This window comes from Gavia stellata, chromosome 17 (assembly GCF_030936135.1).
Source record: "Gavia stellata isolate bGavSte3 chromosome 17, bGavSte3.hap2, whole genome shotgun sequence".
Lineage (NCBI taxonomy): Eukaryota > Metazoa > Chordata > Aves > Gaviiformes > Gaviidae > Gavia > Gavia stellata.
Window position 1 is genome coordinate 2,189,094 of NC_082610.1, and position 26,350 is coordinate 2,215,443.

The 26,350-nt window shown below is 65.6% G+C and overlaps 4 protein-coding genes across 4 annotated transcripts; 1 reads left to right on the top strand and 3 right to left on the bottom strand.

The window, feature by feature from the left end:
* Positions 1-7,335: 7,335 nt before the first annotated feature.
* On the bottom strand, positions 7,336-8,199 carry LRRC10B (leucine rich repeat containing 10B). The gene has a single exon (XM_059825896.1). The coding sequence runs from the start codon at positions 8,197-8,199 to the stop codon at positions 7,336-7,338; it is 864 nt and encodes a 287-aa protein (XP_059681879.1).
* A 1,034-nt stretch (positions 8,200-9,233) lies between these two features.
* SAXO4 (stabilizer of axonemal microtubules 4) lies at positions 9,234-11,493 on the bottom strand. Its single transcript, XM_059826084.1, has 9 exons — positions 11,196-11,493; positions 11,011-11,119; positions 10,683-10,924; positions 10,164-10,264; positions 10,027-10,077; positions 9,827-9,913; positions 9,651-9,755; positions 9,504-9,576; positions 9,234-9,416 (listed from the first exon to the last, which is right to left on the bottom strand). The coding sequence occupies exons 1-9, from the start codon at positions 11,491-11,493 to the stop codon at positions 9,271-9,273; spliced, it is 1,212 nt and encodes a 403-aa protein (XP_059682067.1). The 3' UTR covers positions 9,234-9,270.
* Positions 11,494-11,830: 337 nt separating this feature from the next.
* On the bottom strand, positions 11,831-14,676 carry SDHAF2 (succinate dehydrogenase complex assembly factor 2). The gene is made up of 4 exons (XM_059825915.1): positions 14,659-14,676; positions 13,124-13,347; positions 12,280-12,389; positions 11,831-12,124 (listed from the first exon to the last, which is right to left on the bottom strand). The coding sequence occupies exons 1-4, from the start codon at positions 14,671-14,673 to the stop codon at positions 11,994-11,996; spliced, it is 480 nt and encodes a 159-aa protein (XP_059681898.1). The 5' UTR covers positions 14,674-14,676; the 3' UTR covers positions 11,831-11,993.
* Positions 14,677-14,862: 186 nt separating this feature from the next.
* On the top strand, positions 14,863-24,912 carry CPSF7 (cleavage and polyadenylation specific factor 7). Its single transcript, XM_059825883.1, has 10 exons — positions 14,863-14,887; positions 15,538-15,656; positions 20,406-20,624; positions 21,223-21,326; positions 21,678-21,823; positions 23,441-23,849; positions 23,933-24,051; positions 24,151-24,319; positions 24,460-24,633; positions 24,761-24,912. Exons 2-9 carry the CDS (start codon positions 15,603-15,605, stop codon positions 24,626-24,628), a joined length of 1,389 nt encoding a protein of 462 aa, XP_059681866.1. The 5' UTR covers positions 14,863-14,887; positions 15,538-15,602; the 3' UTR covers positions 24,629-24,633; positions 24,761-24,912.
* Positions 24,913-26,350: the final 1,438 nt, after the last annotated feature.

The window sequence follows — 26,350 nt, forward strand, 5'->3', positions numbered from 1 at the left end:
CCCGGCCCCCCGCTTTCACCTCTCCCCGGGGCTGGGCCGTGGGGGGCACGCAGCCGCCCAGGACCCCCGGCAGAGAAGGCTGCCAGAAGCGATGACCCCCCCCCGTCCCCACCACCGGGCAGGACTTCTGCGAGTGCTTCCAGCCCCGGTCCCTGGGAGCCCCTCTGCCCCTCCCCGGCCTCACCCCCCATTTCAGGGGGCCAGGCTGCGGGTGCAAGAGGCCCCCCCCCCCCCCCCCTCAGCTCAATAAAACCTCTCCGAGCTGTCAGCGTCGCCCGAGCGGGGCCGCGGAGCCCCCCGTGCCCTGCCACGTCCCCGCCGCCCTCCCCGAGCCCCCCGGCCACGCTGGGCTGGCACGGGGTGGGGGGCACCCAGGGGGGAGGGCAGCCCCCTTCCCCGGGCCAGGCGCGGGCTCCTGGGATCGGAAGCCATGACACAGTTCATTAGCCAAAGCGGGCTCGTTTGCGCACTGCCTTCAGCCGGGTTTGATGCTTTACCTCCCTCCGTCTTTGGGCTCAGTGGGAGCTGGAGGTCGATAACCCCGTCCTGGGGGTCACACCCCACGTGGGGACCCCCCCATCCTGCTCCCACCCCAGTTCTTCCCCCCATTACCCCCACCCCGGGCATGTCCCCATGGGGCTGGGCAGGGGGCTGGCCTCCAGCCAGGCAGTGGCCCCCCCGGGGGGATGCTGAGCCCCAGAGCATCCCCTTCCAGCCGGGCTGACCCAGGCACCGGGGCTGGTCCGGGACCCCCATGAGCCCCGTGCCCAGCGCTGGGGTCCCTGGGGAATAAGGGATGGAGCAAGCACTGTTGTCCCTGTCCTGGGCTGGTGACATCCCCTGGGCCAGCCAGCCTGGCAGGAGCGGTGCCAGCAGCATCCCCGCCATGCCTGCATCTCCCTGTCAACTCCCCCCGGGATGCGCGTGCCGGACCCCTGCCCGCTCCCCGGGGCTGAGGCTACCGGGACAGGGGCTTCCCAAAGCGGGGACAAACCCGCCCGGGAGCCCCATGGGGCGCAGGGGCTCGGGGCAGCTCCTGGGGGGTGACAGATGGGGTCACCCAGCGGGATCACGCCCTGTGGTTCCTCCCCAGTGCCCGGTGCTGGCGGGGTCAGTGGTGGCTCACCGCGGTGGACGTGGGTCCCGGCAGGACCACAGCAGTGCTGGCTGTGATGTGACACGTCCCTGCCCGTCCCCATCCCCGGCAGGTGACACCGCGGCCTCTTGGTGTCTGGCTGCTCTGCCAGGACTGGCACAAGGGGAGGACGCGGTGGCCAGCGTGTGTGTGTCCTTGTGGGGGCTCCCGGGGTGCCCCACCGGCCCCCCGTGCCGGGTAAGCAGAGCCCCTCCAAGCTGGCCGGGGTGGGGGCACCGTCGGCCCCTGGCCTCGCAGCTCCCTCTGCTCGCAGGGGCATCGTCCGCACCCTCACGGAGGAGGGGAGAGGTGGGTGCTGCTGCCTCCGCAGCCATCTCAGGTAGGACGCGGCCACCCGCGGGCGCAGGGACACCCAAAGGCAGCCGGCACCGAACCACCCTGCCTGGCCAGGAGTCCCCCATCCTCAGTCTTCCTGCTCCCCCCGTGGCACCCGCCGCCCTTCGCCCTTCCTGCACCCACGGGAAGGACACCGACACCCCACCAAGCCGCAGTCCCCGGGTGCCACCGAGGCCACGGGCTGTCCCCTTGAGGGGGGGCTGCGTGAGAACGTGAGAGCGTGTCACCCCGTCGCTGTCATCCCTGCGTTGCAGCGCTCCCCAACCCATGTACAGGCACCCCGGGGTGCTGCGGGGGGGGGCACCTGCCGAGGCCCTGAGGTTCTCCATGGGGTTTCTCCACTGCATGGGGGGACCCTGTACCAGAACCCCCCAAAAGTCCCCGGGGTGCCCGGCTGCTTGTTCCTTCTCCTGCGAGGGGGACGTCCCTGCCAGCCCGGGGCCATGTGGGGACAAGCCACTGGGGACACGGTGGCAGCGGGACCGTCCCGTGGTGGCAGCCGGGAAGGGTTGGGCAGCCCCCGCAGTCCCTCTTTAAGACGATTTTGGACAATCTGGAGAGAAGTCATAATACTGCTACTACAGTAATAATAATGCTTTTAGGGACATTTGTATTTTTATCATATTCTCTCTTTTTTTAACATAAAAGAAGAGATTTACATACCTGGGGAAGGGGCCAGAGCCAAGGGGCGGCAGGACCCGGGCACCCCAAAGCCGGGCAGCGTGCCGGGCTGTGCCGGGGCACCCCCAGCCCCGGGGGCTCCCCATGGGCGGGGGCAGCCTGGGTGCTGGTGGGGCTGTGCCAAGGTGGGTGCCCACCCGTCGCCCCTTGGGCACCCCACTCCTCCGGGAAGGATTTCTTGTCTGCGGTCGGCTCCCCGGGGCTTGTGTGTTCATTTTTAACTCTAGAGCTCTTAGCCGTTATCTTGTTCAGGTATCTCTCTTCTTCATGTGACGGTAACATCCAACTGGTGTGTAAAATACAAAAAAAAGACAAAAAAAAAAAAAAAGACAAAAAAAAAAAAAAGACAAAAAAAATTAAAGACAAAAGCCCAGACCGGCCGGCGAGCGGCTGGAGCAAGGGGATGCCCGGCTGGCGATGCCGCCCCGCTGCCGGTGGCTTTGCTGCGTGGGGGTGGCCGTGGCCGGCTGCCCCCTTTTCCAATAACGGCAGCAGAGGCCGGGGCTGGCGCCGTGGGGAGCTGGGGGGCGAGGGCCGGGGCGCGCGGGTCGGGGCGCCTTCTTTGCAGAATCCTATTTTTGGGGAGCGGGGCCCCTCATTTTCTGGAGGCAGCCCCTGTTCTCAGTAATAAAGGACAGTCAGTAACTGCCAGTGTGCCTCGTGTCTGGGCTGGGGGGGGACGTGGGGGACAGCTCCTGTGGTCCCCCGGCAGCTGTGCCCGCGGCGAGCGCTGGTCAGAGTGGGGACGGGGGTCACAGTGTCACCTGCATCTGGCTGAGCATCACCCCAGGGCTGAGCACCGCCCCCCCCCAGCATTGAGCACCCCTCCAGTATCAAGCACCCCACAGCGCTGAGCATCCCCCCCAGCACCGAGCATCCCTCCCCAGCGTGGTGCATCCCCCCAGTGCTGAGCATCCCCCTCCCCAGCACTGAGCATCCCTCCCCACCGCTGAGAATCCCCCCAGCACTGAGCATCCCCCCCAGCACTGAGCACCCCACAGCACTGAGCACCCCCCCAGCATCGAGCATGCCCCTCCAGCACCAAGCACCCCACAGCGCTGAGCATCCGCCAGCATTGAGCATCCCCCCCAGCACTGAGCATCCCTCCCCAGCACTGTGCACCCCCCCCCACTGAGAATCCCTCCAGCACTGAGCACCCCCCAGCATCAAGCACCCCCCCAGCACTGAGCATCCCACTCCAGCATCAAGCACCCCACAGTGCTGAGCATCCCCCCAGCACTGAGCATCCCCCCCAGCGCTGAGCACCCCTGCCAGCATCGAGCATCCCCCCCAGCACTGAGCATCCCCCCCCAAGAATGTCCCCAGCACCGAGCACCCCCTCAGCACCGAGCATCCCCCCCCGAGAATCCCCCCAGCACTGAGCATCCCTCCAGCACTGAGCATCCTCCCCCAGCACTGAGCACTGCCCCAGCACCGAGCAACCCCTCAGCATCGAGCAACCCCCCAGCACTGAGCATCCCCCCCCAGCACCGAGCATCCCCCCCAGCACTGAGCAGCCCTCCAGCATCGAGCATCCCCCCCAGCACCGAGCATCCCCCCCCCGAGAATCCCCCCAGCACTGAGCATCCCTCCAGCACTGAGCATCCTCCCCCAGCACTGAGCGCTGCCCCAGCACCGAGCACCCCCCCCAGCATCGAGCAACCCCTCAGCATCGAGCACCCCCCCAGCACTGAGCATCCCCCCAGCATCGAGCACCACCCCCAGCACCGAGCATCCCCCCCCAAGAATCCCTCCAGCACTGAGCATCCCCCCCCAGCAGTGAGCATCCCCCCCCCCAGCAGTGAGCACCCCAAGCGCTGAGCACCCCCCCAGCACCGAGCACCCCTCCAGCACTGAGCACCCCCCATTGCATGCACAACGAGGGGGAAGGGTGGGACAGCCCATGCTCGAGGACCCCCTGGTGAAGGGGGGGCACATTCCGGGGGGGGGGGGGGCACACAAGGTGAGGGTGTAGGGTTGGGCCTGCTAACGAGGGCAGGTAACGAGGGCAATTAATGAGGGTTCATTAAGAGCAGCCCTAGCAAGAAGCTCTTTCTCCCGGTGAGGTGCCTTCCAGGAGCAGTGCGGGAGCCTGCCTGGGTTTGGGGTCCCGGGGGGGCTTTGGGGTCCCCCAGCCCCGGGGGACAATGCTGGCAGCCCCAGCCTGCACCGAGCCGGGTGACACAGCCAGCGGGTCCCCGTGCCAGAAGGGTGAGTGCCTGTCCCGGGCGGGCAGGGGTGTGCAGGGGGGTTTGGGCTGGGTCCCGGGGGGGGTGACGTGCGGGGTAGGGACTGGAATATGGCTTTTGGGGTGCGGGCGGAGGCGGGGGACCGCATCCTGGGCGTTGGCGAAGCAGGGGGCACGGGGCTGCCCGGGGTGCTGGCTGGCACCGCGAAGGCTCGAGTGGCTGTGTTAAATAATTCACTCAACGCTGGTCTTGAATAAATAAAGGAAACTCCAAACGCGGGGATGGCGGGAGAGCCGTGTCCTCTGTGCCCAGGGCAGCATCCCTCCGGATCCGCCTTCCAGGCGCTGGGACGCAGTGTTAGAGGTGGCTGGTGGCAGCAGAGGACAGCGGGGGACAAGGCTGTCCCCTGGCCCGCTCCTGCGTGCCGGTGGAGAGTAGGTCACTGCTGCTTGCACCCGTTCAGGCTCTGGTTTACGTCCAGCTGAGCCAAACCTGGAGATTTTGGCAGCAACAAGCCACCAAGGGCAGCAGTGCCACCGAGCCTGGCTGCTGTCTGGGCTGTTACACCGGAGCCGGGTTTCTTTTGTCATGCTGCATCTTTGAACGCAGCAAAAAGAAAAGGCGCTTGGCCCCGTGCGGCGATCCCGGTGCTCCTCTTCCACGGAGCCGGTCCGAGCCGCAGCGATCCCCGAGCCCTTTCCTTTGTGTTTGCAGCCAGCGGGAGCAGATGGAAATAGCAGCGTGATCCCAGCTGCGGCGAGGCCACAAACCGTTGTACGCGGGGACGGGAGAGTAGGCAGGGATATATATAGAGACAGACGTATGGATGATGCACTGCACACACGCCTCGCTGGGTGCTGGGGGCTCGATGATGCCCAAAATACTTGTGCGTAGCAGAAACGTGTGAGGTTTCCGCTGACTGCGGCAGCTCCCGGCCCTCGTGTCACCGCGCCGATTGCCACCGGTGTCACGCGAGCGCAGCGCCTGGACCCCAACCCAGCTCCTTCCCCAGCCAGGGCGTGAAACCCGGGGCTGCGAGAGGCTGGGGCGGGGGGAAGAGGCTGCAGGGGGGCAGGGACCTCCCTCCCCAGGTGTCAGAGCTTCTGGATCCGGCCCCTGCTGCGGGGACAGGCTGATGGCACCCAGGGCCACCTGCACCCCTCGCCCTGCCGAGCGCAGCCCGGCTGGCAGGGGTCTGCATGGAGCCGGTGGCAGCAGATGGGTTGTGCCAGGCAGAAATGCGTCTCGCAGCTGGGGCTCGGTGTCCTGGGGGGGGTCTCTGCCAGGGCCAGCACCCTGCGGGCCGATGGGTAATTATCTACTAATTAGCAGCAGCGTCTCCCCAGGCAAAGCAGCAGCACCCCAGATCGGTGGCATGACCCCAGTGCACCCCTGGGAGCCACCCGCTGCTGTGCTCAGCACCCCGGGGTGCCCCATACCAGGGTGCTCTGCCCGCTACAAGCCACAACGGTGAAGGCTGCGCAGGGTGGCAGGAGGGACCGACAGCCTGTACCTGTCCCCCACGGACAGACCCAAACCCGAGGGGGAAGAGCGAGCCGAGCTCCAGCCGAGCCCCAAATCCACCATCCGCAAGTGGGAATGGAAATGGGGCCTCGTTACCGCTGGAAACACGGGAGCTTCCTCAGAGGGGCTGGCACCAACAGGCCCCACGCATCCCGCAGATGAGGATGCTCCGCCGCGTCCAAAATAGCCACGGAGCAGGGGAAGGGGGGGGAAAAGCTGGGCAGCATCCACCCCGTCAGTGCGGGAGAGGATGTGGCGGGAGCGCTGGCTGCCTCCCAGCCACCAAACCCAAACCCTTCGCAATTAAAAGCGGATGCGCGGTCTGAAACCTCCAGCAAGCCCCAGCCCTCGGAGGGAGCATTCGGTGCCGGTGTGGCCGAGCTCCCCTGCCACACCGGGATGGCTCGGTGGAGAGTGGGAGCGTGGCTCGGAGGCAGGCGGAGGAAAACAAGACTCCCTCGAATCTTGACAATAAGAGGAGCCGGTGGTCTTGCACCAGGATGCGTCGCTGCGTTTCGAGCTGCTCCTGAACTGCTCCCTTCCGTGCCGCAGCCCCCCCAGAGAACCCACCCCATCACCTTTCTCTCACGCCAAGTTTTCTTGGGTTTGTGCTTTTTATTGCTTGAGTTTGGTACAAACAGCACTCGGGGAAGGGAAGAGGAAGGACGAGGCGGCAGCCCAGGCTTCGGTGCCCTGTTTTGGGGCAGACAGAGCCGGAACTGGGGATCCTCTTCCCGTACAGATGCAAAACCCTTCCCAGGCTTGAGATGGGCAGCGCTTGTGCCCAGGTGGGCTTTCCATCGGCTCCTTCCCAAACCTGACGGCCGGGAAGAGCCCGGTGGAGAACTCTCTCTCCCCCAGCCCAATTCCAGCAGCAGGATGGGGGGGGACTCGGTGGTGAGAAGGGGTCTGTGCCTTTGCTCTCAAACTTTGCTGCTCTTCAGGGTGACGAGGGGTCCGTGAGGAACAGATGCGAACGGTGTTGCTTTTTCCCGTCCTGCCCCACGGAGCCAGGAGCAAAGGACGCGTGTGGAGGTGGCGGGGCAGCTGCAGCGCGTGGCAGGAAGGTCCCCGTGCTCGTGGGCAGGCATCGTGGGGACGCCCGGCTCCCAGCAGCACCGTGCTGCCTGTCCAGCAGGCAAGTGGGGTCACCCGTCAGAGGGCCCTTTCCCCCATCAGAGGCACCCTGCGGTTAACGTGGGATGCTCTAAGGTGGGCTTGTGGATCCCGACGGTGACCCCTGAGCCCTGCAGATCCAGGCAGAAGCTCTTTGCTGTCCCAGCTGGGAGACGCCGGTCCTCGGACCGCCTGTTTTTCTTCGTGTGGAGGCTGTGAGCGTCCTTCTTCCCCAGCCCTAGCTGGGAGATGGTACTCTCCTTGGGAGCCCCGTGGAGGCTTGCCATCCCTCTGCGGCGCGTCCCTGCGGGTGTCTGGCCGCAGCGCGGTGGCTCATGTTTCCCCCGGGGAGCCCGGCAGGGCTGTAAAGCCGCCCTCCCCATTTTCCAGCAGCGGAGAGCCGTCCCTGGGGGCCACCGGTGGGGCCTCGATGGCGGCCGCCTCCTCCTCCTCCTCCTGGCGCTGGAGGCTCTGCAGCCGCTCCTGCCGCGCCTCCATGAACTCCTGCGCCCCGTCGCCCACCAGCCGGACGGCATCCCCCACGCGGGGCGGCTGCCGGACGGGGTTGTGGTCGTAGGAGAGGAGGCGCAGGGCGGAGAGGCAGGCCAGGTCGGGGAAGCGGGCGATGCGGTTGCGGTCCAGGTCGAGGACGCGGAGGTGGGCCATGCGCAGCAGGGCCGGGGGAAACTCCTCGAAGCGGTTGCCGTAGAGCCAGAGGCCTCGCAGGCCGGCCATGCGGGGCAGCCCGGCGGGCAGGCGGGCCAGGCGGTTGTCGCCCAGCTGGAGGCTGCGGAGGTCGGGCAGGCGCAGGAGGGCCCGGGGGAAGCGGGCGAGGAAGTTGCCCTCCAGCCAGAGGCAGCGCAGGCTCTGCAGGCGGGCGAAGGCGGGCGGCAGCCCCCGCAGCCCGTTGCGGCCCAGGTAGAGGTGGGCCAGGCGGGGCAGGCGGCACAGGGCCTCGGGCACCTCCAGCAGCTCGTTGCCGTCCAGGGCCAGCGTGCGGAGGTGCCGCAGGGCCGCCAGCTCGGCCGGCAGCTCCCGCAGCCCCGCGCCGCTCAGGTAGAGCTTCCGCAGCCCCCGCTGCGCCCACAGGGCCGCCGGTACCCGCCCGCCCCGCACCTCCAGCCGCTGCTCGCCGCCCTCCGGGCCCTCGGCCGCCGCCGGCCGCGCCCCGCGCCCCGCCGAGCCGCCGCTCCCCATCCCCGCCGCGGGGCCCACGCCGCCGTCGTCGCCGCGGCAACGGGCCGCAGCCAATGGGAGCGCGGGGGCGGGGCCCGGCGGCGGGGAGGGACACGCCCCTGGGGGCACCTGGGCGGAGGGCACGCCCACCGGGTGCCGCGCCCCGCCGGCCCCACCCCCGCCCCGCCCCGGCCACGCCCCTGCCTGGCCCCGCCCCGGGCGGCACCCGCTCCCTGCCCTGCCCGCATGCCCCCAGGAGCCGGGCCGGGGGGGGGTCCCTCTGCGATCGCCCACAGCCCTTGGGACCCCCCGGGGAGACGCCACAGACCCCTCCCCGGTGCCCCGTCACCCCCTCCCCGGTTGCCCCGTCACCCCCTCCCCGGTGCCCCGTCACCCCTTCCCCGGGTGCCCCGTCACCCCCTCCCCGGTGCCCCGTCACCCCTTCCCCGGGTGCCCCGTCACCCCCTCCCCGGTGCCCCGTCACCCCTTCCCCGGTTGCCCCGTCACCCCCTCCCCGGTTGCCCCGTCACCCCCTCCCCGGGTGCCCCGTCACCCCCTCCCCGGGTGCCCCGTCACCCCCTCCCCGGTGTCACCCCCCCACAACGCCTGGTTACACACCCCACGGCCAGGGAGGGCTCGGATGCAGACCCCGAGCGACCCCCCCCCCCCGTGCCGTGGCTGCCCACCCTGCTGGGTCCTGCCGGAGAGATTGGGGGGCTCCTTCCTCCTCCTCCTCCTCCCGCTGCCCACCCCAGCCAGCCCTTCCCGGCTTTTCCCGACTGCAAATCAGCTGTGTCATCCCAAAGCCGGTGCCGGAAAGCCGGGCTCGTACAGCCCTCCAGCGGCTGCCGCCCAGGCGGCACCCCTGCCCCCCCAAATCCTCCTGGCAGCCTTCGGGGTGCAGGCAGCCCCCAAAGCGAGGGCTGGGGGCAGCCACAGCCCCTCCACGGGGTCTCGGGGGTGGCAGGAGTGACAATGACACTGTGCTCAGGGAGGCTGTTTTGGGACTTTATTTCTCTACGTGCTCCCAGGGGCTGGGGGGGGTCCCCAAAGAAACCGGGGTTGGGACCCCCGGGGTGCAGCAGCACTACCTCAGGCCACCCCGGGGGGGCCATGCTGGGGGTGGCCGACGATGTCCCCCAGCCCGGTGGGGTGGCTGTTGGTGCTGAAGTTGGTGGGGTGCTGCTGGATGCCCCCCACGGGTCTCACCGTCCAGCTTGGACTCGGCTGACACCGGGCTGGAAAACCCAGGAGAGATGGGGTGGTGAGGCTGGGGGGCAATGACACCCCCACTCCCCCCGCCCCCAGGGTCACCCCAAACTCACCTGGTGCTGCGGGGAACGAGGTCGGGTGGGGGGTGACGTACTGGCCGTGGTTAGTGGTGAACCCCAACGGCTCCTGGGGGATGGAGGTGGGTTGGGTACACAGTCCCGCAGGGACGGGGATGGGGACGGGGCCGTACCTGCACCCACCTTCCTGCCAGCACCCTGCTGTCCCAGCGGGCTGGCCCGGGTCACTTGGGGTGCCTGCAGCCCTTGGGAGACGAGCGGGACGGAGTGGCCCACCACGGGCAAGCCCTGCATGGGGGACAGCGGGTGAGGACGAGGAGGGCACACGGGGACGGGCAGCGGGTCGGGGTCCTGCTCACCACCGTGCCCCGGCAGCCCGGCACTTCCCGGCTGAACCCGCCGCCTCTCTCAGAGCCCACCGGCAGCGTCGGGAGCGTCTCGCCACCCTGCCGGAGGATGGAGATGGGGCTGCTGGGACACGCGTGTCCCCTGCCCCACGCCCCAACCCTGCCTGCCGGGGGGGGCTCGCCTCGCCACCCCCTCCCCTCGCCCCACTTACACGGCTGTGCGCAGAGGGCAGGTAATCCGTTGTGGTGACGCTAACGCCGAGCTGCGGGAGAGAGAAAGTGTCCCTTGGGGTGCAGAGGGGATGGGGGGCTGGCGGGGAACAGGGGACCCGGTGGGGCTGGGGCTCACGGGCTGGCCCGGCAGGGCTGGCAGGATGCCGTCGCTCCTCCGGGTGGCCCTGGTGAAGCCCGACTGCTCCTTGGTGCCAACGGTCATCTTCCGCAGGATATCTGTGGGGAGCAGAGGGGGCAGGAGGGGAGCCCCCCTGTCCCCAGCCCTGTCCCCAGCCCTGTCCCCAGCCCTGTCCCCAGCCCTGCCTGCACTCAGCCCCACAGCCAGCCACGGCGTTACCTGGTGTCACGGTGCCGGGTACAGCCTGGGTGCCCTGTCTGTCCCCCTTGCCTTTGGGGGTGGGCAGGGGTGGGCGATTCAGGGCAGGGGTCCTCCAACACCCCCAAAACCTCCTGGGGTCAGAGTTGGCCCCAGGACCACCAATACCCCAAAACCCCCTAGAGTTGGAGCTGGCCCTGGGACCACTGCCACCCCAAAACCCCCTGGGGATGGAGCTGGCCCCAGGGCTACCAACACCCCCAAACCCTCCTGGGGTGGGAGCCAGCCCCGGGACCACCGATACCCCCAAAACCATACCTGGCTGGGCAGGACCGGCACGGCGGCTCCTGGTGCCACGCTCCCTGGTTGATTCGTTCGGGGGGAGATGCCACGCGTGCTCAGGACTCACCGCCCCGGTGAGGAGGCGGGAAAGGGAGGATTCTTGGAGGTACCCGCTCCCCCGCTGGGTTACCTGCCGGGGCAGGAGGCTCCGACCGTCGGGGAACCGGAAGGGCTTGAAGTGCTCGGCAGTGGTGGACGTGGCGGTGTCCTGGCAGTGGCTGCGGCGGGAGGCCAGCGTGGCTGTGACGGAGTGGCCCCAAAACTTGTGTGTCTGTCCCCCCTCCGCCCCAGCAAGGGTACCTACCCCGCTGCTGCGTTGTGCGGGCGGAGCAGGCAGGAGATGGCCGAGTGGTTGTTGGACACGTAGCCGGTGCCGGTGTGGTAGCCGAGGCGGGGACGGAAACGCGGCTGGCCTGGGTGACAGTGGGGAGAAGGGGCTCAGCCCCAGGAATGGGTCGTGTCCCCCCCCACACCTTCGGGACCCCGTACCGTAGGCCACCGCGTAGCTCGTGGCATAGAAGTTCATGAGGTCGGCGCTTCCGCCAGTGCGTGCCTTCGCCGAGGAGGAGCCGGTGCCCAGCCCCGCGGCAGGCGAGCCCTGCAACAGGGACCGCAGCTGAGCACGGGGAGAGACAAACGGACAGGCGGACGCCATGGCTGGGCTGTCCCAGAGCAGCTCCCAGCCTGCTCTGAGGGCCAGAGGCAGGGGTGGCTGTGGAATGTCCCAGCGGAAGCAGGCGTTGGGATGGCAACGCCGTCTCCCGGGGTAACCGGCGTGGTGACACATGGGGACCTTGGCCACAGAGGGACTGTCAGCGCTGCCTGGGGACCACTGGCCCGGCTGGGACACCCCACAGAAGGCACCGGGGAGCAGGATACCCCGTGGGATGCCCCACTCCAACCTCCTGCAGAGGGGGACCGCAGTCCCCCAGGTGTGGGGCCACCTTCCCCGGGTCCCCAAAAAAAAGGGTTTTGAAGGGACAGGTAGGCGTTGGAGCCAGTGGCGAGCTGGCACGTGCCAGAGCGAGCTCAGGTTGCCGCTGCCTCCCTGAGCACCCGCTCCCAACGCCGCCGAAGAGCGGAGCCCTGCGCCCACGACGCAGCAGGAGGGAGGCAGCAGGAGCGGCAGGGCTAGCAGCCACGGCTTTATTCATCGTGCCCTGAGAGTCCGAGGGAGCCGCTGCCAGAGGAGGAGTGCCATGGGGAGGGCAGCAGCATCAGTGTTTCCACAGGGCCCCGTGCCCCTCCTCTGCTCCAGGGGATGGGGAGGGAAAAGGTGAACCCCCATCAGCGGGGTGGCTCAAAGAGGTACTCCAGGTCCGGCTGCCGCAGCCTCTGCTCCCTCTTCTTGTTCTTGGCAAACTCCCTCAGCATGGCCATCACGTCATTCTCAAACTCGGCCGGCGTGGGCTTTGCTTCTGCGGTAAAAACAGAAAGGGGCAGCAAGAGAATGGCTCCGTCCTGTTGCGAAGCAGACGGGTACCACGCTCACCCCACCAAGTCCAGCTCTCACAGCCCAGAGCCACGGCGCTGCCTGGGCCGGTGCCCCGGTGTCGGAGCAGCCCAGTAGTACCTGTGGCCCAGTAGTAAATGTCCCAGTCGTTGCTGGGCTCGTTGATGAGCCGGTCATAGAGGTTCAGCTGCTGCTCGCTCATGCGGTTCAGGTTCTCCTTCGCAAAGAGGCTGGAGAGAGGGCATATGAGGATGAGCGTGGGTGACTGGAGGAAGAGCCGGGCTGGCATGCCGCTCCCGACTGCGGCTGGTGCCCAACTCTCTACATGATGCCAGAAGACACAGAGGAGCTGGGTCCAAAGCAACCTGCCTTCAGCCCCAGCCTGCTCTCTGTTAATGACTACTTCAGTCCCGAAACCTGACTGGCCTTGCCTCGTTCATACCTCCCAGAAATTACATGCATCCTTCCCAAAGGATTTCGGCTCAGCCATCAGCTAGGAGCTTCCTCCGAAGCCTCCGGCTGCCTCTGGCTCTGCCCGGTCCTGCCTGGCAGCAACACTGATCACTGCATCCTACGGGAGCAAAGCTCTTGTGGTGATTTACTCAACAGCTCAGCCTCCTGTCCGCTGTCTATCCTCTACGCAACATCACATCTCCTTAGGTTTTGGATTATGGTGATGTACTACCCCACCAAACTCTTTCCTGCAATGCTTGGGGCTCTTCCCTGTTAATTAAAAACCTGTGACGTCTTTAGGGAGCTGAACTAAAGCTCACCTCGACTGGCCTTTCTCCCTTAGCTCTCCAGGGCTGATGTTATCTCTCTTGTAAAGCACATCCCTGCCCGCCCCTGTCTGCAGGGGAGAAATTCTCAGGGCGCTGTGAGGAAGGACAGACAGTGGGGAGGCGGACAAGCAGCGGAGGGTGGCTGAGGAGCCGGGAGGGAGGACGGGCACCCCACACCTCACCTGAGCAGGATGCAGTTCTCCAGCATCCCTCTCTTCCGGCTCTCGTACAGCAGCCGGGCTCTCTTGGTCTCCAGCGGCTCATCAGGACGCTCCTGCCAGGGGGGCAATGGGATCTCCAGCACGTCCTTCCCCGAGTCCGTCGGGGAGTCGCCGCGGTAGCCACGGTGCAGGCACACCGGCCCTAAAACGTGCCGGCACAGAGCCCGGCCGGGCAGGGAGCAGAGCTGTGAGAGGGACATGGACGGCGTGGGGGACGTCAGACTTGGCTGCTCCAGCACAGCGGGGACGGGGAGATCCCCAGCACACACACGGCCCCCCCAGACCCTGCTGTCCCCGATCCCCCATCCCACACCCCCCTCAGACCCTGCTGCCCCCAATCCCCCATCCCACACCTGCCCCAGACCCTGCTGCCCCCGATCCCCCATCCCACACCCCCCCAGACCCTGCTGCCCCTAATCCCTCCATAATCCCCCCAGACCCTACTGCCCCCAAATACCCCCATCCCATAGCCCCCTGCCCAGACCCTGCTGCCCCCCATCCCCCATCCCACACCCGCCCCAGACCCTGCTGCCCCTGATCCCCCATCCCACACACCCCCAGACCCTGCTGCCCCCCATCCCACACTCCCCGCAGACCCTGCTGCCCCCCATCCCCCATCCCACACCTGCCCCAGACCCTGCTGCCCCAGATCCCCCATCCCACCCCCCCCCAGACCCTGCTGCCCCCGATCCCCCATCCCACACCCCCCCAGACCCTGCTGCCCCCCATCCCACACCCCCCCAGACCCTGCTGCCCCCGATCCCCCATCCCACACCCCCCCAGACCCTGCTGCCCCCCATCCCACACCCCCCCAGACCCTGCTGCCCCCCATCCCACACTCCCCGCAGACCCTGCTGCCCCCAATCCCCCATCCCACACCCCCCCAGACCCTGCTGCCCCTAATCCCTCCATAATCCCCCCAGACCCTACTGCCCCTAAATACCCCCATCCCATAGCCCCCTCCCCAGACCCTGCTGCCCCCGATCCCCCATCCCACATCCCCCCAGACCCTGCTGCCCCCCATCCCACACCCCCCCAGACCCTGCTGCCCCCCACCCCACACCCCCCCCAGACCCTGCTGCCCCCGATCCCCCATCCCACCCCCCCCAGACCCTGCTGCCCCCCATCCCACACCCCCCCAGACCCTGCTGCCCCCCATCCCCCATCCCACCCCCCCCCCAGACCCTGCTGCCCCCCATCCCCCATCCCACCCCCCCCCCAGGCCCTGCTGCCCCCCATCCCCCATCCCACCCCCCCCCCAGACCCTGCTGCCCCCCATCCCCCATCCCACCCCCCCCCCAGGCCCTGCTGCCCCCCATCCCCCATCCCACCCCCCCCCCAGGCCCTGCTGCCCCCCATCCCCCACCCCACACACTCCCCCCCCCAACCCCGACCCCGCAGGGCCTCCCTCGCCCCCCCGCCTCTCCCAGACCCCTGGTTCCCCACAGGCTCCCCCTGCCCCGGGCCCACCGCCCCCAGTAACCCCCCACCCTCACCCTGGCCGCCGCCATGGCCCCGCCGGGCCCCTCTATCCTCCGCCCGGGCCGCTCTGTGCCGGGCGGCGGCCCAACTCTATGGCGCGGCGAGAGAGGAAGGCGGGGGGGGGAGGCCCGGCGGGGCGGGCCGGAAGGGGCGTGGCGCGAACCGGAAGGGGCGTGGCGTGGCGCGGCGGCGCTGGCGGTGGCGGTGAGCGCGGTTGGCGCGCGCGCTCGGGGCCTGCTGGCGGTAACGGGCGGGGCCGCGGGGGGGCCGGGCCGGGGGGGTGGGGGGGACCGCGACCCGCCGCCCCCTCCCCTCCCCTCACACGCACCCACACACCCCCGCCCCGGGCCCCGCCGCTCGGCAGGGGCGGGCCGCGCCGGGCCGATATGGCGGTCTCGCCCCCGGTGGGGGGGGGGGTGGGTCTGGGCCGGGGGCCGGCGGCGCTGACCCGGGGGGGGCCCAGCTCGGGCGACCGCGGGGGTGGTGGGGGGGTTGGTGGCGCGGTGGGGTCCCCCCGGGGACGCCGCTGTTGGGGGGGTCGGTGCCCCTCGGTTTGGGTTGGGGGGGTCGGAGGGGCTCTGGCCCGTGGGGGTGGGGGGGCAGGTTGCTGTTGCCCCCCGAGGGGGTTTGTTGCCCCCCAGGGGTTGGTCAGGTCTGGGGAAAACGGGGTCCCGTTGCCCCCGGGGGTGGCACTTAGCGAGGGGGGGTGTTGGGGTGGGATTGCCCCCCGGGTGGGTCCCAGCCAGAGGGTGAGGGGCTTCTGCGGCCCCCGGGGGGGTCTGGGCTGGGGCTGTGGGCCCCTCCGGGGGGTGGCTAGTCCCTGTAGGGAAGTGGGGGGCAGATTGGGTCCCCAGCGCCTCGCTGACCCCCTCTCCCCCCTCGCCCCGCTGCAGTGCACCTTTCGTCTTCCTGCTTCGCCCCGGTCCCAGCCCGGGCTCCTGCTCCCGTCTTTGGAAATATGTCCGAGGGGGTGGATCTGATCGATATTTACGCCGACGAGGAGTTCAACCAGGTGAGCGGCGCGTCCGGACGCGGGGCTGGGGCTACAGATTCCCCCTTTTGTGGGGGAGGGTGGGGGGAGAGCACCGTAACCGGCGTCGGCCAACTCATTAGCGAGGCGATGGAGCGGTTAGCGTGGACGTACCCGCCGGCTGGCGCGGACGCACTGAGCGGAGGCAGAAGGTGCGACCGGTGTGCCCGGGAAAGGGTGGTGCAGCGTTGGAGAGTCCCTGTGGGGAACCGAGGGCTGGGACCGTTCCTAAATCCTGGTGGCTGTCATCTCAAGCCGGGAATAAAGGGGTCTTTCCACGGGTTTCACCAGAGGTTCAACATGTGGTTGGTCACAGAATGTTTGGGAGGGGGAGGCAGGTTTTGGACCAGAATATTTGCCAGGGCAGTGACGAGCGGGGATCGAAGGGGATAGTTCCAGCCTGGTTGGAGATACGAGAAATCCAAACTGGAAGAGGTACTGCCGGGGAACTGCCCGGTGAGGGGACCCAGAGCCCCGAACCTGTGGGTCTGCCGAGGCTGGGAAGCCGTGGTGGGAGTCGCTGTGGTTGGAGTGGTGCCCGTGTGCCACCTCTCCCGCCCCGGGGCTGCAAGGGACTCGCAGGAAGACGTGACGGAGAAGTGGGGTGTGCGTAGCTGTTAGAGCAGCAGATTTTAGAGAGTTCAGGGAACCGGGAGAGTGGCTGTGAACGCAGGTGTTCAAAGATTAAAAACTGCTGTGGAAAGCCCGTGGAGGAAAATCGGTCTGCGCTAGAGGAGCTGCACGAACTGCAAACAAAAACACGCGGAGGAAGGAATGGCCGTGAGCTCCCAGAGGGCTGAAGAGGAGCTGAGGGCGATAAATGCTTTGTGCTGAGGAGGCGGGAGGTTATCAGGTGAGAACACGGCGTGGGTTAGACCGTCAGGGAAGAGCGGAAGCGGTGCTAACTGCCTCGGAGCCGAGGGGACTGCGGGGTGCTTTCCAGCTGCCTGGGGAGAAGTAGGAGTTTTCTGCTGAGAGCAGTTGCCTTGGAGAAGGGCAGGGTCCGAGCTCGCTGTAACGTTGCCAAAATAACGGGAACCTCACTAGAAAGGTGAGTTGCAAAAAGGTCTGTGCTGCCTGTAGCAGGTGGACATCCCTGCCCGGACACCCTCCGACTCTGAAATACTGCTTCCTGCATCCTTCCTGAAAAACTCCCGGAATAAACCCGCTTCTCCGTGTATCAAACAATCTAGTACAGTGCTGGGACCAAACGGAACTGCTCTGGCTTAGGAATGACCTCAATTTGTGTGTTTTCATGCAACTCGCTTTTAACAGAATCGGGAAACAGGGGTAGCTGGACTTGGGAGCGGAAGGGAGAGCTGGATAGCTGCGGGAATAAGGGTGGAAGGTGCGGATTAAGAAAATGCGTGGAGGTCGTTGGGCTGAAGTTTAGAATTGCACAGAATAACCAGGAAACTTCATTTATGGCAATTACTCTGAACACCAAAGGGAAGCGGTGAAAGTGGACGTGGTGTCTTCTGCCCGGAGAAGGAGAGCTGTGACATTGGCGGGTGTGAGTTGGAAAGTCTGTAATGTCTCGGAGGACAACCGATGAGCACCGGATAAGTGAGAGGACTTAATAGGAGAACTCTGCTGCTGCTTCACGGGCGCTCTGCGGTGACGGTCCAGTGCTGCCTGTCCTGCCTGTGCCTGCAGGTAGGCTTTCCCGCGAAGGCTCGGCCCCTGGGAGGCCTGGAGCAGGAAGAGTGACAAAAGCAGTGGCTTGAGTTGACGTGGGAATGTCTGCTGGGGAACTGAGAGGGTCTCTGACGGCTCTGGTCTGGTCTCGGTCAAGTCTCGGGGATCTTTGGGAATAAAGAAGTTAAGGAGCGTTGAGTGGAGGACGGAGCAAGCCTGGCTGCAAAGCGGGAAACAGCGTGGAAAGATTTAACTGGAGGGTTTGGGGGACAGGACACAAAAGATCTTTGACACGACCAAGTAGATGGAAGCTTCTTAAAGCTGGAAGTGATTATCAAGGCTGCCGACTCCAGCATCTCGCTCGCCTCGGGCTGTGCTGCGGCAGGAAGAAACCCAGAGTTAATCTGTGCGCGGTGCCGCGCGTGGGATCAAAGCGTGGTGGGAAGGTGCCCTGGCTGCCCTGCGGTCCCTGTGGCACACCAGGGACGCCAACGTGGTTCCAAATCCCACAGCACGCGTGGTAATTACTGCCGACAGCGCCCGGCTTCTTCCCCGCGCACCTCGCAAGGCGTCACGCCTGGGTTGAGAGCGCGTTTGCCCTGTCGGCGTTTGAATGGCAGCGAAGGTGTTAGCTGGCGGGGCAGCGGGTGATGCAAGAAGCCTCTCGCTACCGCGTGTTTTGAGCGACGGTCTGCAAATTCAGTGCGACGGCAAGGGCAGAGAGCAGCAGAGTGGACTGTGAGCGCTTGGGCTGTGAGTACTCCTACACCGTCTTCCCATCAGGCTGTTAGTTCTGAAAAGAGAGCATCAAAAACGGAACGGACCCAGAGGATCTCTTAAAAACTTCCAAGCTGAAGCATCCCCTCAGTAGCATAACGGAGGGCTTCCGAGCGATTTCTCCTCTAGCCTTCCTTCTATTTTTGTTCTCAACTTTCTGAAACTTTCAGGCAGAAACCTTCCAGCCTTGGGCCGTGTCCAAAGGCGCTTGGTGGGGGTAGGAGTGTGGGAGGCGGATTAAACAAACAGTTGAGCTGTTTTGAGAATGAGTACAAAAATACTGCTCCCTGTTGAAATTCTTCTAACCTTTTTATCAGCCTTGCAGCTGAAATAGCCGGATGCAAAAGTTACAACTTGCCTTAAAAACGGACATCGCTGTCAAGAAAAGCATCTGGGGGAAAATGGTTTGATTTTTATATTTCCATGACCCTTTGAAAGCTGTGTGCTGAGCACCCTTCCCCATCTCTCCCCGAGCTCACAAAGGGCTGTGTTTGTATGCGTGTGGTTCCCTGACCATCACAGCATAGGGGATTTAATTTAACCACCTCACTCTATCTCTATCAGAAGATGTTGTCCGAACTACCTTTGAAGTCCTGGAATTAAAAATTTGGGAGCAGAGCCTCTGGTTTTTGTGCTGCCCGGGACCTGTGCGTTGCTCCCGTGGGACAGGTACTAACGTAGTAATTTGTAGCCTGAAACGATGCTCGGCGCATGCTGAATCCGGGTGAGCAATTAGTCTGAAGATCCGTAGTAAACACAGCACTCACTGTACACTCCAAATTAAATATAGCCCGGAACAGAGTGGGAATTGGAAGGCAGATCTAGGACACTTGAGTTCGCAGCTCAGAAGCTTCCTCGGCGGCTGGTGCGTGCCGTGAAAGGCTGCGCTGCCGAGGGGAGGGGAGACGGCATGCCTGTGGCTGTGTGTGCAGACGGTGTGTGTAGCTCCTACCCTGAAGATGGCTCTGCTGGCCCAAAAACCAGTGAGCTTGCGGTGGCATATCCGAGGCGAGCAGGGTTCGAGGATGGGTGTGCAACCCCCAGGCTGGATTCGTCGTGAAGTGTGTGCCCGCTGAGGAGCGAGAGGCTCGTCCATCGAGGGCGTTTGGTTTTCTAACGCTGAACTCTTGCCCTCGCACGCTTACAAAAGGTGAGCTTCTTCCTGGTAGCCTCCCGGAGCAGCAAGTTGTATCTTGCCCCGTTGCTCAGGACATCCCGGTGAGCTGGTCCTCTGCTCGTGCGGGGCGTGTGCTGGAGCTCAGCAGAGGAGCGGACGGAAAAGCAAAAGGCTTGTAGTTGAAGTTGGGGGATGGAAAATCAAGTCAGCGCTGGTTGCCAGTCAGGTAGAGCCTCATGGCTCTGCTTCGTGGAGTATTCCCCTCTTGTCTGCCTCCTTCTGTGTAAAAATGCTCCAGGGTTATGTCAAGCATCGCAAAGCAGAGCCTGTCGCCCTGTCTTTAGGGCATTGGTAATCCTCATTGCTGGGGAAAGGAGACGTCGATCCCGTTGTTGTGGGGCTTGTGTCAATGCTCGGCCAGTCGGAGAGCTGGGCAGCTGGACTGGAGATGTGCAAGAGGGACTTCCACGTCGGCCGGGTGGAAGAGCAGATGCTGTGGTGGATTCCACGAGCGAGGGGTGGTCATAAGCCTGGGGCACGGCTTGTTTTTGCAGTGCGGTGGAGTAGTGAGGAAGAGCAGTGCGGTGCCGAGACGGGTCTGCTGGGCCAGGGGGGAAGCGCAGGGAGTTGTCTTTGCAAAAGTGAAGGGCTGAAAGGGGACACACCAAGCATGCCACGGAGGGGAGGGGACAGGGCTCCGGGCAAGAGGAGCTGGCTTGTGAGAGATAACAGCACCGGATCTGCTTGCTTTGGGCTCATTCATGGCAGTGATTCACCACGTTCTCCTAGCTGCGAACAGACCCGAGGCAAGTGGTTTGGGCACTAAACCTTCGGACTCAGCTTGTGCTGCCTCAAAAGAGCTCGTGCGCGCCGGCTCCCGGTGGATTGGGATGACTGGTTTGCAAACTGCGAAGGAGGCTTCCTGACCTCCGGCGTCGTTCATCCGCAGGCCCCGGCACGGCGGGGCACCTGCGGCAGAGCGGCAGCTTGAGATGACTTTTAAGCATCTCCTGTGGTGGTTGGTGGTCGGCTTCTGCTGGACGGTCAGTGCTGGGGGGTGTCGGAGGACTCCAGCAGAACGGGGCAGGCCTCCAGAGTCCCGTTTAGGCTCTTAACAGCCCACAAGTCCCTTTCCGAGCCGTGGTTTCATCCCCGGGGTCTCCCCTCTGCAGAGGTGCTCACGGTCTCTCCCCTCGCAGGACTCTGAGTTCAGTAATGCTGATCAGATGGACCTGTACGACGACGTGTTAGCAGCCAGCTCGCAGCCCCCCGAAAGCCGTACCAGCAGTTCGGAGGCACCCCCAGAGATCCGCCAGGAGCCATCCCCCAAGCCCAACAACAAATCTCCCGCCATCCTGTACACGTACAGCGGGCTGCGCAACAAGAGAGCCGCCGTCTACGTCGGCAGCTTCTCCTGGGTGAGTGGGATCGCTGCCCGGCCGTGCTCGCCTGCCGAGGGGGTCTCCTGTGTGGGCGGTTTGGGTCTCCTGTGGTGCGTATGCAGAGGGGGGCCCTCCAGAGAAACCCCCGAGGGATTGCAGGGCTTTTTGGGGGTGCTGTTCCTCTTCAGTCCATGCTGACTCAGTGTCCCAAGCTGGGTCATGAGCTGGGCTTGACCTTGTGATCCTCAGGGAAAAGGGTTTTGTAGCCTTGAGGGGCTTCAGATCCGGTCTGGGACGAGTGGCCAGCAGCTGTAGTGCCCCCCTCGCACCGGCTGCTGCCCCTGCTTGGCTCTGCCTTCCTGGGGGCTGCGCGGGCGAGCCCCCTTCTCCTGACGGATACGGGGACAGTTCTGGGAAGGCTCTGTCTTGTCCAGAGAACAGAGAGACCTCTGGTAGCCGTGCCCAGGGCCTGTTTCAGACTCGAGGTTGATTTTAAAACTCCCTGTATGGGCTCTGAGGGTGTCTGTGCTCAAGTGCCCTGCCCCAGCTCCATGAGCGTGGGTTAGCTGGGGGGCACCGGGGCCCCGCAAATGGCTGCGTGAGCTGACGCCAGCCTCTCCCCTCTTCCCCACAGTGGACGACCGACCAGCAGCTGATCCAGACCATCCGCTCGGTTGGTGTCTACGACGTAGTGGAGCTGAAATTTGCAGAAAACCGAGCCAATGGCCAGTCAAAAGGGTGAGAGCCGAGAAAGACGTGGGGGAATGGGGGGAGCCAGGCCCTCGCGGCCGCATCCTCTGTGTTCGGGGGAATGAGGGGACAGACGGTGCTTTTCCTGGCTGGCCGCAGGTGACACACAGCCCGCTTGGAGCTGGGATGGGAAAGCAGAGACTCCCCAACGGCATGGGAAAGGGTCGGGGCGGTCGTATTAACACAAGGCAGGGGAAGGCAGCAGGAGGTGCTGGGTGGTCTCTGCCAGCGAGGATGGATGGAGCCCCTTGGGGTTTGGCAGGGGGGTCCCTACCCCCTACCAGGGGGTGAACTGCTTGGGGCCGGCTCTTGCTGGCTGACCGCTGGGCTTTCCCGCAGGTACGCAGAGGTGGTGGTCGCCTCTGAGAACTCAGTCCACAAACTCCTGGAGCTCCTGCCCGGCAAAATCCTCAACGGGGACAAGGTGGAGGTGAGGCTGGCAACCCGGCAGAACCTGTCACAGTTCGAGGCGCAGGCTCGCAAACGTGAGTGGAGGCGAAGGCACGCCGCGGGTGGGGGGGCCTCCACGCTGTGCGGCAGCTCCCGCGGGCCCCGCAGATCCCCAGCAGAGCTGTCAGGCCAAACCCACCGAGACCTTGGGGTGGGAGGACACTGCCAGGAGTCTCTGGGGGTTGTTTCCTGTTGCTGCTGAGTCTGATTAGATCCTGACCCGAGTCTTTATGATCCCCTTTTAGGTGCTCACACACTGCGAAGATCCCTCGTAGCCTCCTCCTCCTCCTCTCCAAACTGAATGGGCTTAAGCTCTTCAGCCTATCAACATAGCTAAGACCCTCCATATCTATTAGTAGCTCTTCTCTGGATCTCCTCCAGAATTTGTCCATCCCTGCGGAGGTAAGGTGCCCAACACTGGACGCAGTATTCCAGCTGGGGCCTGGCCGTGGGCTTTCTACAATGGCAATAGGTGGTCCTCGCCTCACTCCGCAGCGATGTGACGCCCCAGCCCCGTGCCGGGGGGCTCCGCGGAGCCGCAGGGACTGTCTTGGCAGGAGCGTGTACGAGGAGGTCTTGGCCAGCTGTGGTCATTGTAGATCCCGTGGCTCGTTTCACTCAAGGAAAGCCCTTCTTTCTAAGCGCCCTGGCCGAGTTGCAGTGGGGTAGTTGTGACCTTCGCACCCTCCCTTCAGCTCCAGTGCCCACGGTGATCCACTGCTTGGCAGCACCGTGCGCTGTTAGACCGCGTCCCGACCTGCCCTCCTGTTTCGGTGGAGCAGGGCGTGTTCCCTTCTCCCACCCCTCGCCTCGCTGGGCACAGGGAGGCCGAGTTTCGGTCTGCACCCGCAGGGGCCTTGCCGTCGAGTTTCGGTCTGTCCCCAGGGGCCTTGCCGTCAGCACTGCTGAGCTGGTGTGAACCCTTGCCGCCGGCTCGGCAGCGCTGGCGCTCGAACGGTGCTCTGCTTGATGGCTGTCAGAGCGGCAAGGCCCGGCGGGGAGCCGTGGCTCCCCCGAGGGGCTGGGGCAGAGGCAGTGTCCTCCGTTGTACCTCTCCTGTCTCATCCTTGAAGTCTCTTCAGACACAGCGAGGGTTCCTGTCCCTCTCTTCGAGGGCAGACGGGCACAGAGTTTTCCTTCCTCCAGCAGCTCCGTTGCTGTTGGCACTTGGGTTCTGTCCCCTCGTGTTCCTCCGCGCTCAGGCCTTTCTGAGCCTGTGTGCGGATCGCAGGCTCTCTGGGTCGTTTAATGTCTTCGGGGACTCGGGACCCAGCAACCTCTCTGCTGGGGATCTCTCGCCATTTCTTGTGGCTTTTCGCTTCTGTCCTTGTAACCTGCTTGCTCTGGTGGCTTCCGCAGAGCCACGCTGGCCGAGAGCGAGCGTCCCCGGGGTGCCGTGCGGGCAGCTGGGGTCTTGCTGGAGAGCTGGTACCCTCTTGGAGGCACGTGGAAGCGGAGGCTACGTTTGGCTGGCTGGATCTTTCTCTGGGCACCTTGAGCTCTCCTGAGGCCGGACCTCATGGGGCTGCGGGAGAGGACGGTCCTTGTGCCGGTTGCTGCGGGTGGGGAGGAAGAGGAGGAGGAGGAGGAAGTCTCCGAGACCTGGAGGCCCTCCGGCCGCGACTCATGGCTCTTTCCTGTGCCGCTTGCAGGTGTGCCGCCGAGGGCTCACTCCCGAGACTCCGTGGACTCGGTGGACGGCCGTGCCACGCCGACGGAGAATGCCTTGCCGCCTGCCCGCGTGGAGAAACCCCCCTCTGTCCTGCCTTTTTTCAACCGCCCCCCCGCTGCCCTGCCCCTCATGGGGCTGCCCCCGCCGCCGATGCCGCCCCCACCGCCCCTCTCCTCCGGCTTCGGCGTCCCCCCACCCCCGCCCGGCATCCACTACCAGCATCTCATGCCCCCCCCACCTCGACTGCCCCCCCACTTGGCCGTGCCACCCCCGGGGGCTGTCCCCCCTGCCCTGCACCTCAACCCCGCCTTCTTCCCCCCACCCAGCGCGGCCCTGGGTCCTCCACCGGACACCTACGGCAAGGCCATGGCCCCTTACAACCACAGCAGGTGAGATGGGGCGGAGGGGCGGGGGGCTACGGTACCAAACTGGGGGGGAGCTACGCTGACCCCCGCGTGTGCCTCCTGCGCAGCCGGGAGCTCGGCCCGCCACCTCCCCCTGTGAGTGAAGTGGAGTTTGAGGAGATCATGAACAGGAACCGGGCGATCTCCAGCAGCGCCATTTCCAAGGCAGTGTCCGGCGCCAGCGCAGGTAACGGTGACCGCGTCCCCACGCCCCTCGTGTCCTGTTTCCACCCCCCCACCATCCCGCAGCAGGTCCGCATCCCTCAGCCCTGTTCCGCTCCCCCAGGCGATTACAGCGACGCCATCGAGACCCTCCTCACGGCCATCGCCGTCATCAAGCAGTCCCGCGTCGCCAACGACGAGCGGTGCCGCGTCCTCCTCTCGTCCCTCAAAGACTGTCTGCACGGCATCGAAGCCAAGTCCTACAGCACGGGTGCCAGCAGCAGCTCCTCCAGGTACCAGCGCCTCTGGGGCTTGGAGCCGCGTGGGAGTGACTTTGTTGCACCCCATCTTGGGCCTTTGCTCACTGTCTCTGTCCCCAGCCTGGCAAGATCCTTCCCGGAGGTGACCGAAAGCTTTTTCTTCTTTTCCCCAGGAAAAGACACCGGTCTCGGGAGCGCTCTCCCAGCCGGTCCCGCGAGAGCAGCCGGCGACACCGAGACCTGCTCCACAGCGAGGATCGGCACGAGGACTATTTCCAGGAGCGGAACCGGGAGCACGAGCGACATCGGGACAGGGACAGAGAGAGGGACCGGCACCACTGAGACAGGTGAGCTGGTGCCAGGGCGCTGCCGTGGTGTGGGGTCTCGGGGGTCCCCCTCAAGAAGTGCGAGGGCCGAGGTGGTGGGAAAGGTGCTCGGGGCTGCTCTGACCACTCCTCTCCTCTCTCCCCGCAGGAGTTTGGCAGTAAGTGGTTTTTAATGGACTCGTATCTCCTCACCTCGACCAGGACTACGTGACCGAGGCCGCTCCACCTGCCCCTTCCCCGCCACCCCCAGCTCTCTCCGGGTGCCCGAGGAAAGCCGTGCCGCGCCCCAGCGGGACTCCCACCGACACCTCGTGGCCTTGGGGCCTGAGCCCTTGCCCGCACTCACTGCTACTGCCGCTTCCCGGGGAGAGGCGGGGAGCCGGGTACCGCCTGCGCCCGGGCCGCCCTGCTCCGCTCCGTGGACACTTGGACCCAAAGAGAAATGGTGCTTTTTTTTCCACGGAGGGAGGTTTGTGAGCCCTTTCCTCTCCGGGGGTGGCTGGAGGGGATGGACCCCTCCCCGTGCTGAGCAGCGCGGGGGCTTGGAGAAGCACGGCTCCCGATGCTGTGCCTGGGTTCACCAGAAGCAGTACGGGGTCTTCTGCCACCTTCCATCCTCTTGCCTCGTCCGGGGACACTCCTGTCCCCGTCGCCCTGGCAGTCCCGGCGCGGGCGCTCATGTCTCGTGGGACGCTGCGCTCCTGCCTTTCCCCGCTCCGATGGAGGGGAAGCGCCACCGATCCCCTCCACGGCCCCGCTCTCCTCCTCGCCCTCTCCACTTTTCCCCGGGGACGGCGTGCTGGCGGAGGGGGGGCTAGAGCTGGGCTGGGGGTCGCCCCCTCCCTCTGCCCCGATGTTCTCCGCTGGCTGGCCGCAGTGGCATTGCCGCCTCGGCGCTCGTCTCCCAAAACGGCAGCTCCGGCTGCCGAGCGCCGGCGGGGCCCTGTGCGGAGCCAGCCTCTCCCGCAGCGCCTTCCTTGTTTTAGAGGAAGCGAAGGAGGCAGAGTGCGGCAGGGCAGGCTGCGACCCCCACCCCATCCGGCTGCCCTCGGGGACCCCCTGTTGCCCGCGGGTGCTGGGGGCTCTTCCCTTTCCCAGCTGTGTCCCCCGGCCGTCCTTTCCTAACAGGCGCTGCGGTGGTTCTGCGCGCAGTCGCAGCTCGGCTGTGTCGCACAGGACGGGACGGAGGTGCTGGGGACACAGTGGGGGAGCAGAGCAGGGTGCAGCCAGGCAGGAGCCCCCTCACAACCACCGAAAAGAAAAAACCCTGCGCCCCTCCGGGCTGAGGGGCCCCACACAGGTCCCTCCGGCAGGAGAGGGAGAGCCCGGAGGGTCGGGGTCAGCTGAGGAGACGCAGGGTGACTTCCAGGGCGCAGGGTGACTTCCAGGGCGGGTGCCAGCCCCCAGGGCTGCCAGCTGGGCGGCAGCGCCCCTTGAACTGTTGCTGGACAGGAGAAAATCCGGCTCTGGAGGTCTTTTTAGGGTGAAATGACATGCAAACAAAAAAAAAACACCACCATCTTGTAAAGTACCATGAGGTGCCGGCTTAACGGGTGAGTGCTGGGGGGAGCGCTCGGTGGGAGAGTTCTGTTTTTTTACTTAACGACACAAATTTTTAGTTTCTTTCCAAATAGTGGGGAAAAGTGCAGAGCGAACCCCTATTAACCACCCAGCGAGGCGCTGCCCCTCCTGCTCGCAGTGGCTAGATTTGTTTGTCTTTCTGATAGGTTGGAAATTG

Bases quoted from the DNA above. Each gene is read 5' to 3' on its own strand.
- LRRC10B (XM_059825896.1), bottom strand. From the start codon at position 8,199: ATGGGGAGCGGCGGCTCGGCGGGGCGCGGGGCGCGGCCGGCGGCGGCC.
- SAXO4 (XM_059826084.1), bottom strand. From the start codon at position 11,493: ATGTGTCACCACGCCGGTTACCCCGGGAGACGGCGTTGCCATCCCAAC. The intron at 11,120-11,195 runs GTACGGGGTCCC...ACTGTCACCCAG, and splicing joins GAGCTACGCGGTGGCCTACG to GCCAGCCGCGTTTCCGTCCC. The intron at 9,756-9,826 runs GTGAGCAGGACC...TCCCCCATGCAG, and splicing joins CGGGCTGCCGGGGCACGGTG to GGCTTGCCCGTGGTGGGCCA.
- SDHAF2 (XM_059825915.1), bottom strand. The intron at 12,390-13,123 runs GTGAGGTGTGGG...CCCTCTCTCCAG, and splicing joins GAGAACTGCATCCTGCTCAG to CCTCTTTGCGAAGGAGAACC. The intron at 12,125-12,279 runs GTACTACTGGGC...TTTTTACCGCAG, and splicing joins CATTTACTACTGGGCCACAG to AAGCAAAGCCCACGCCGGCC.
- CPSF7 (XM_059825883.1), top strand. From the start codon at position 15,603: ATGTCCGAGGGGGTGGATCTGATCGATATTTACGCCGACGAGGAGTTC. The intron at 15,657-20,405 runs GTGAGCGGCGCG...CTCCCCTCGCAG, and splicing joins CCGACGAGGAGTTCAACCAG to GACTCTGAGTTCAGTAATGC. The intron at 20,625-21,222 runs GTGAGTGGGATC...TCTTCCCCACAG, and splicing joins ACGTCGGCAGCTTCTCCTGG to TGGACGACCGACCAGCAGCT.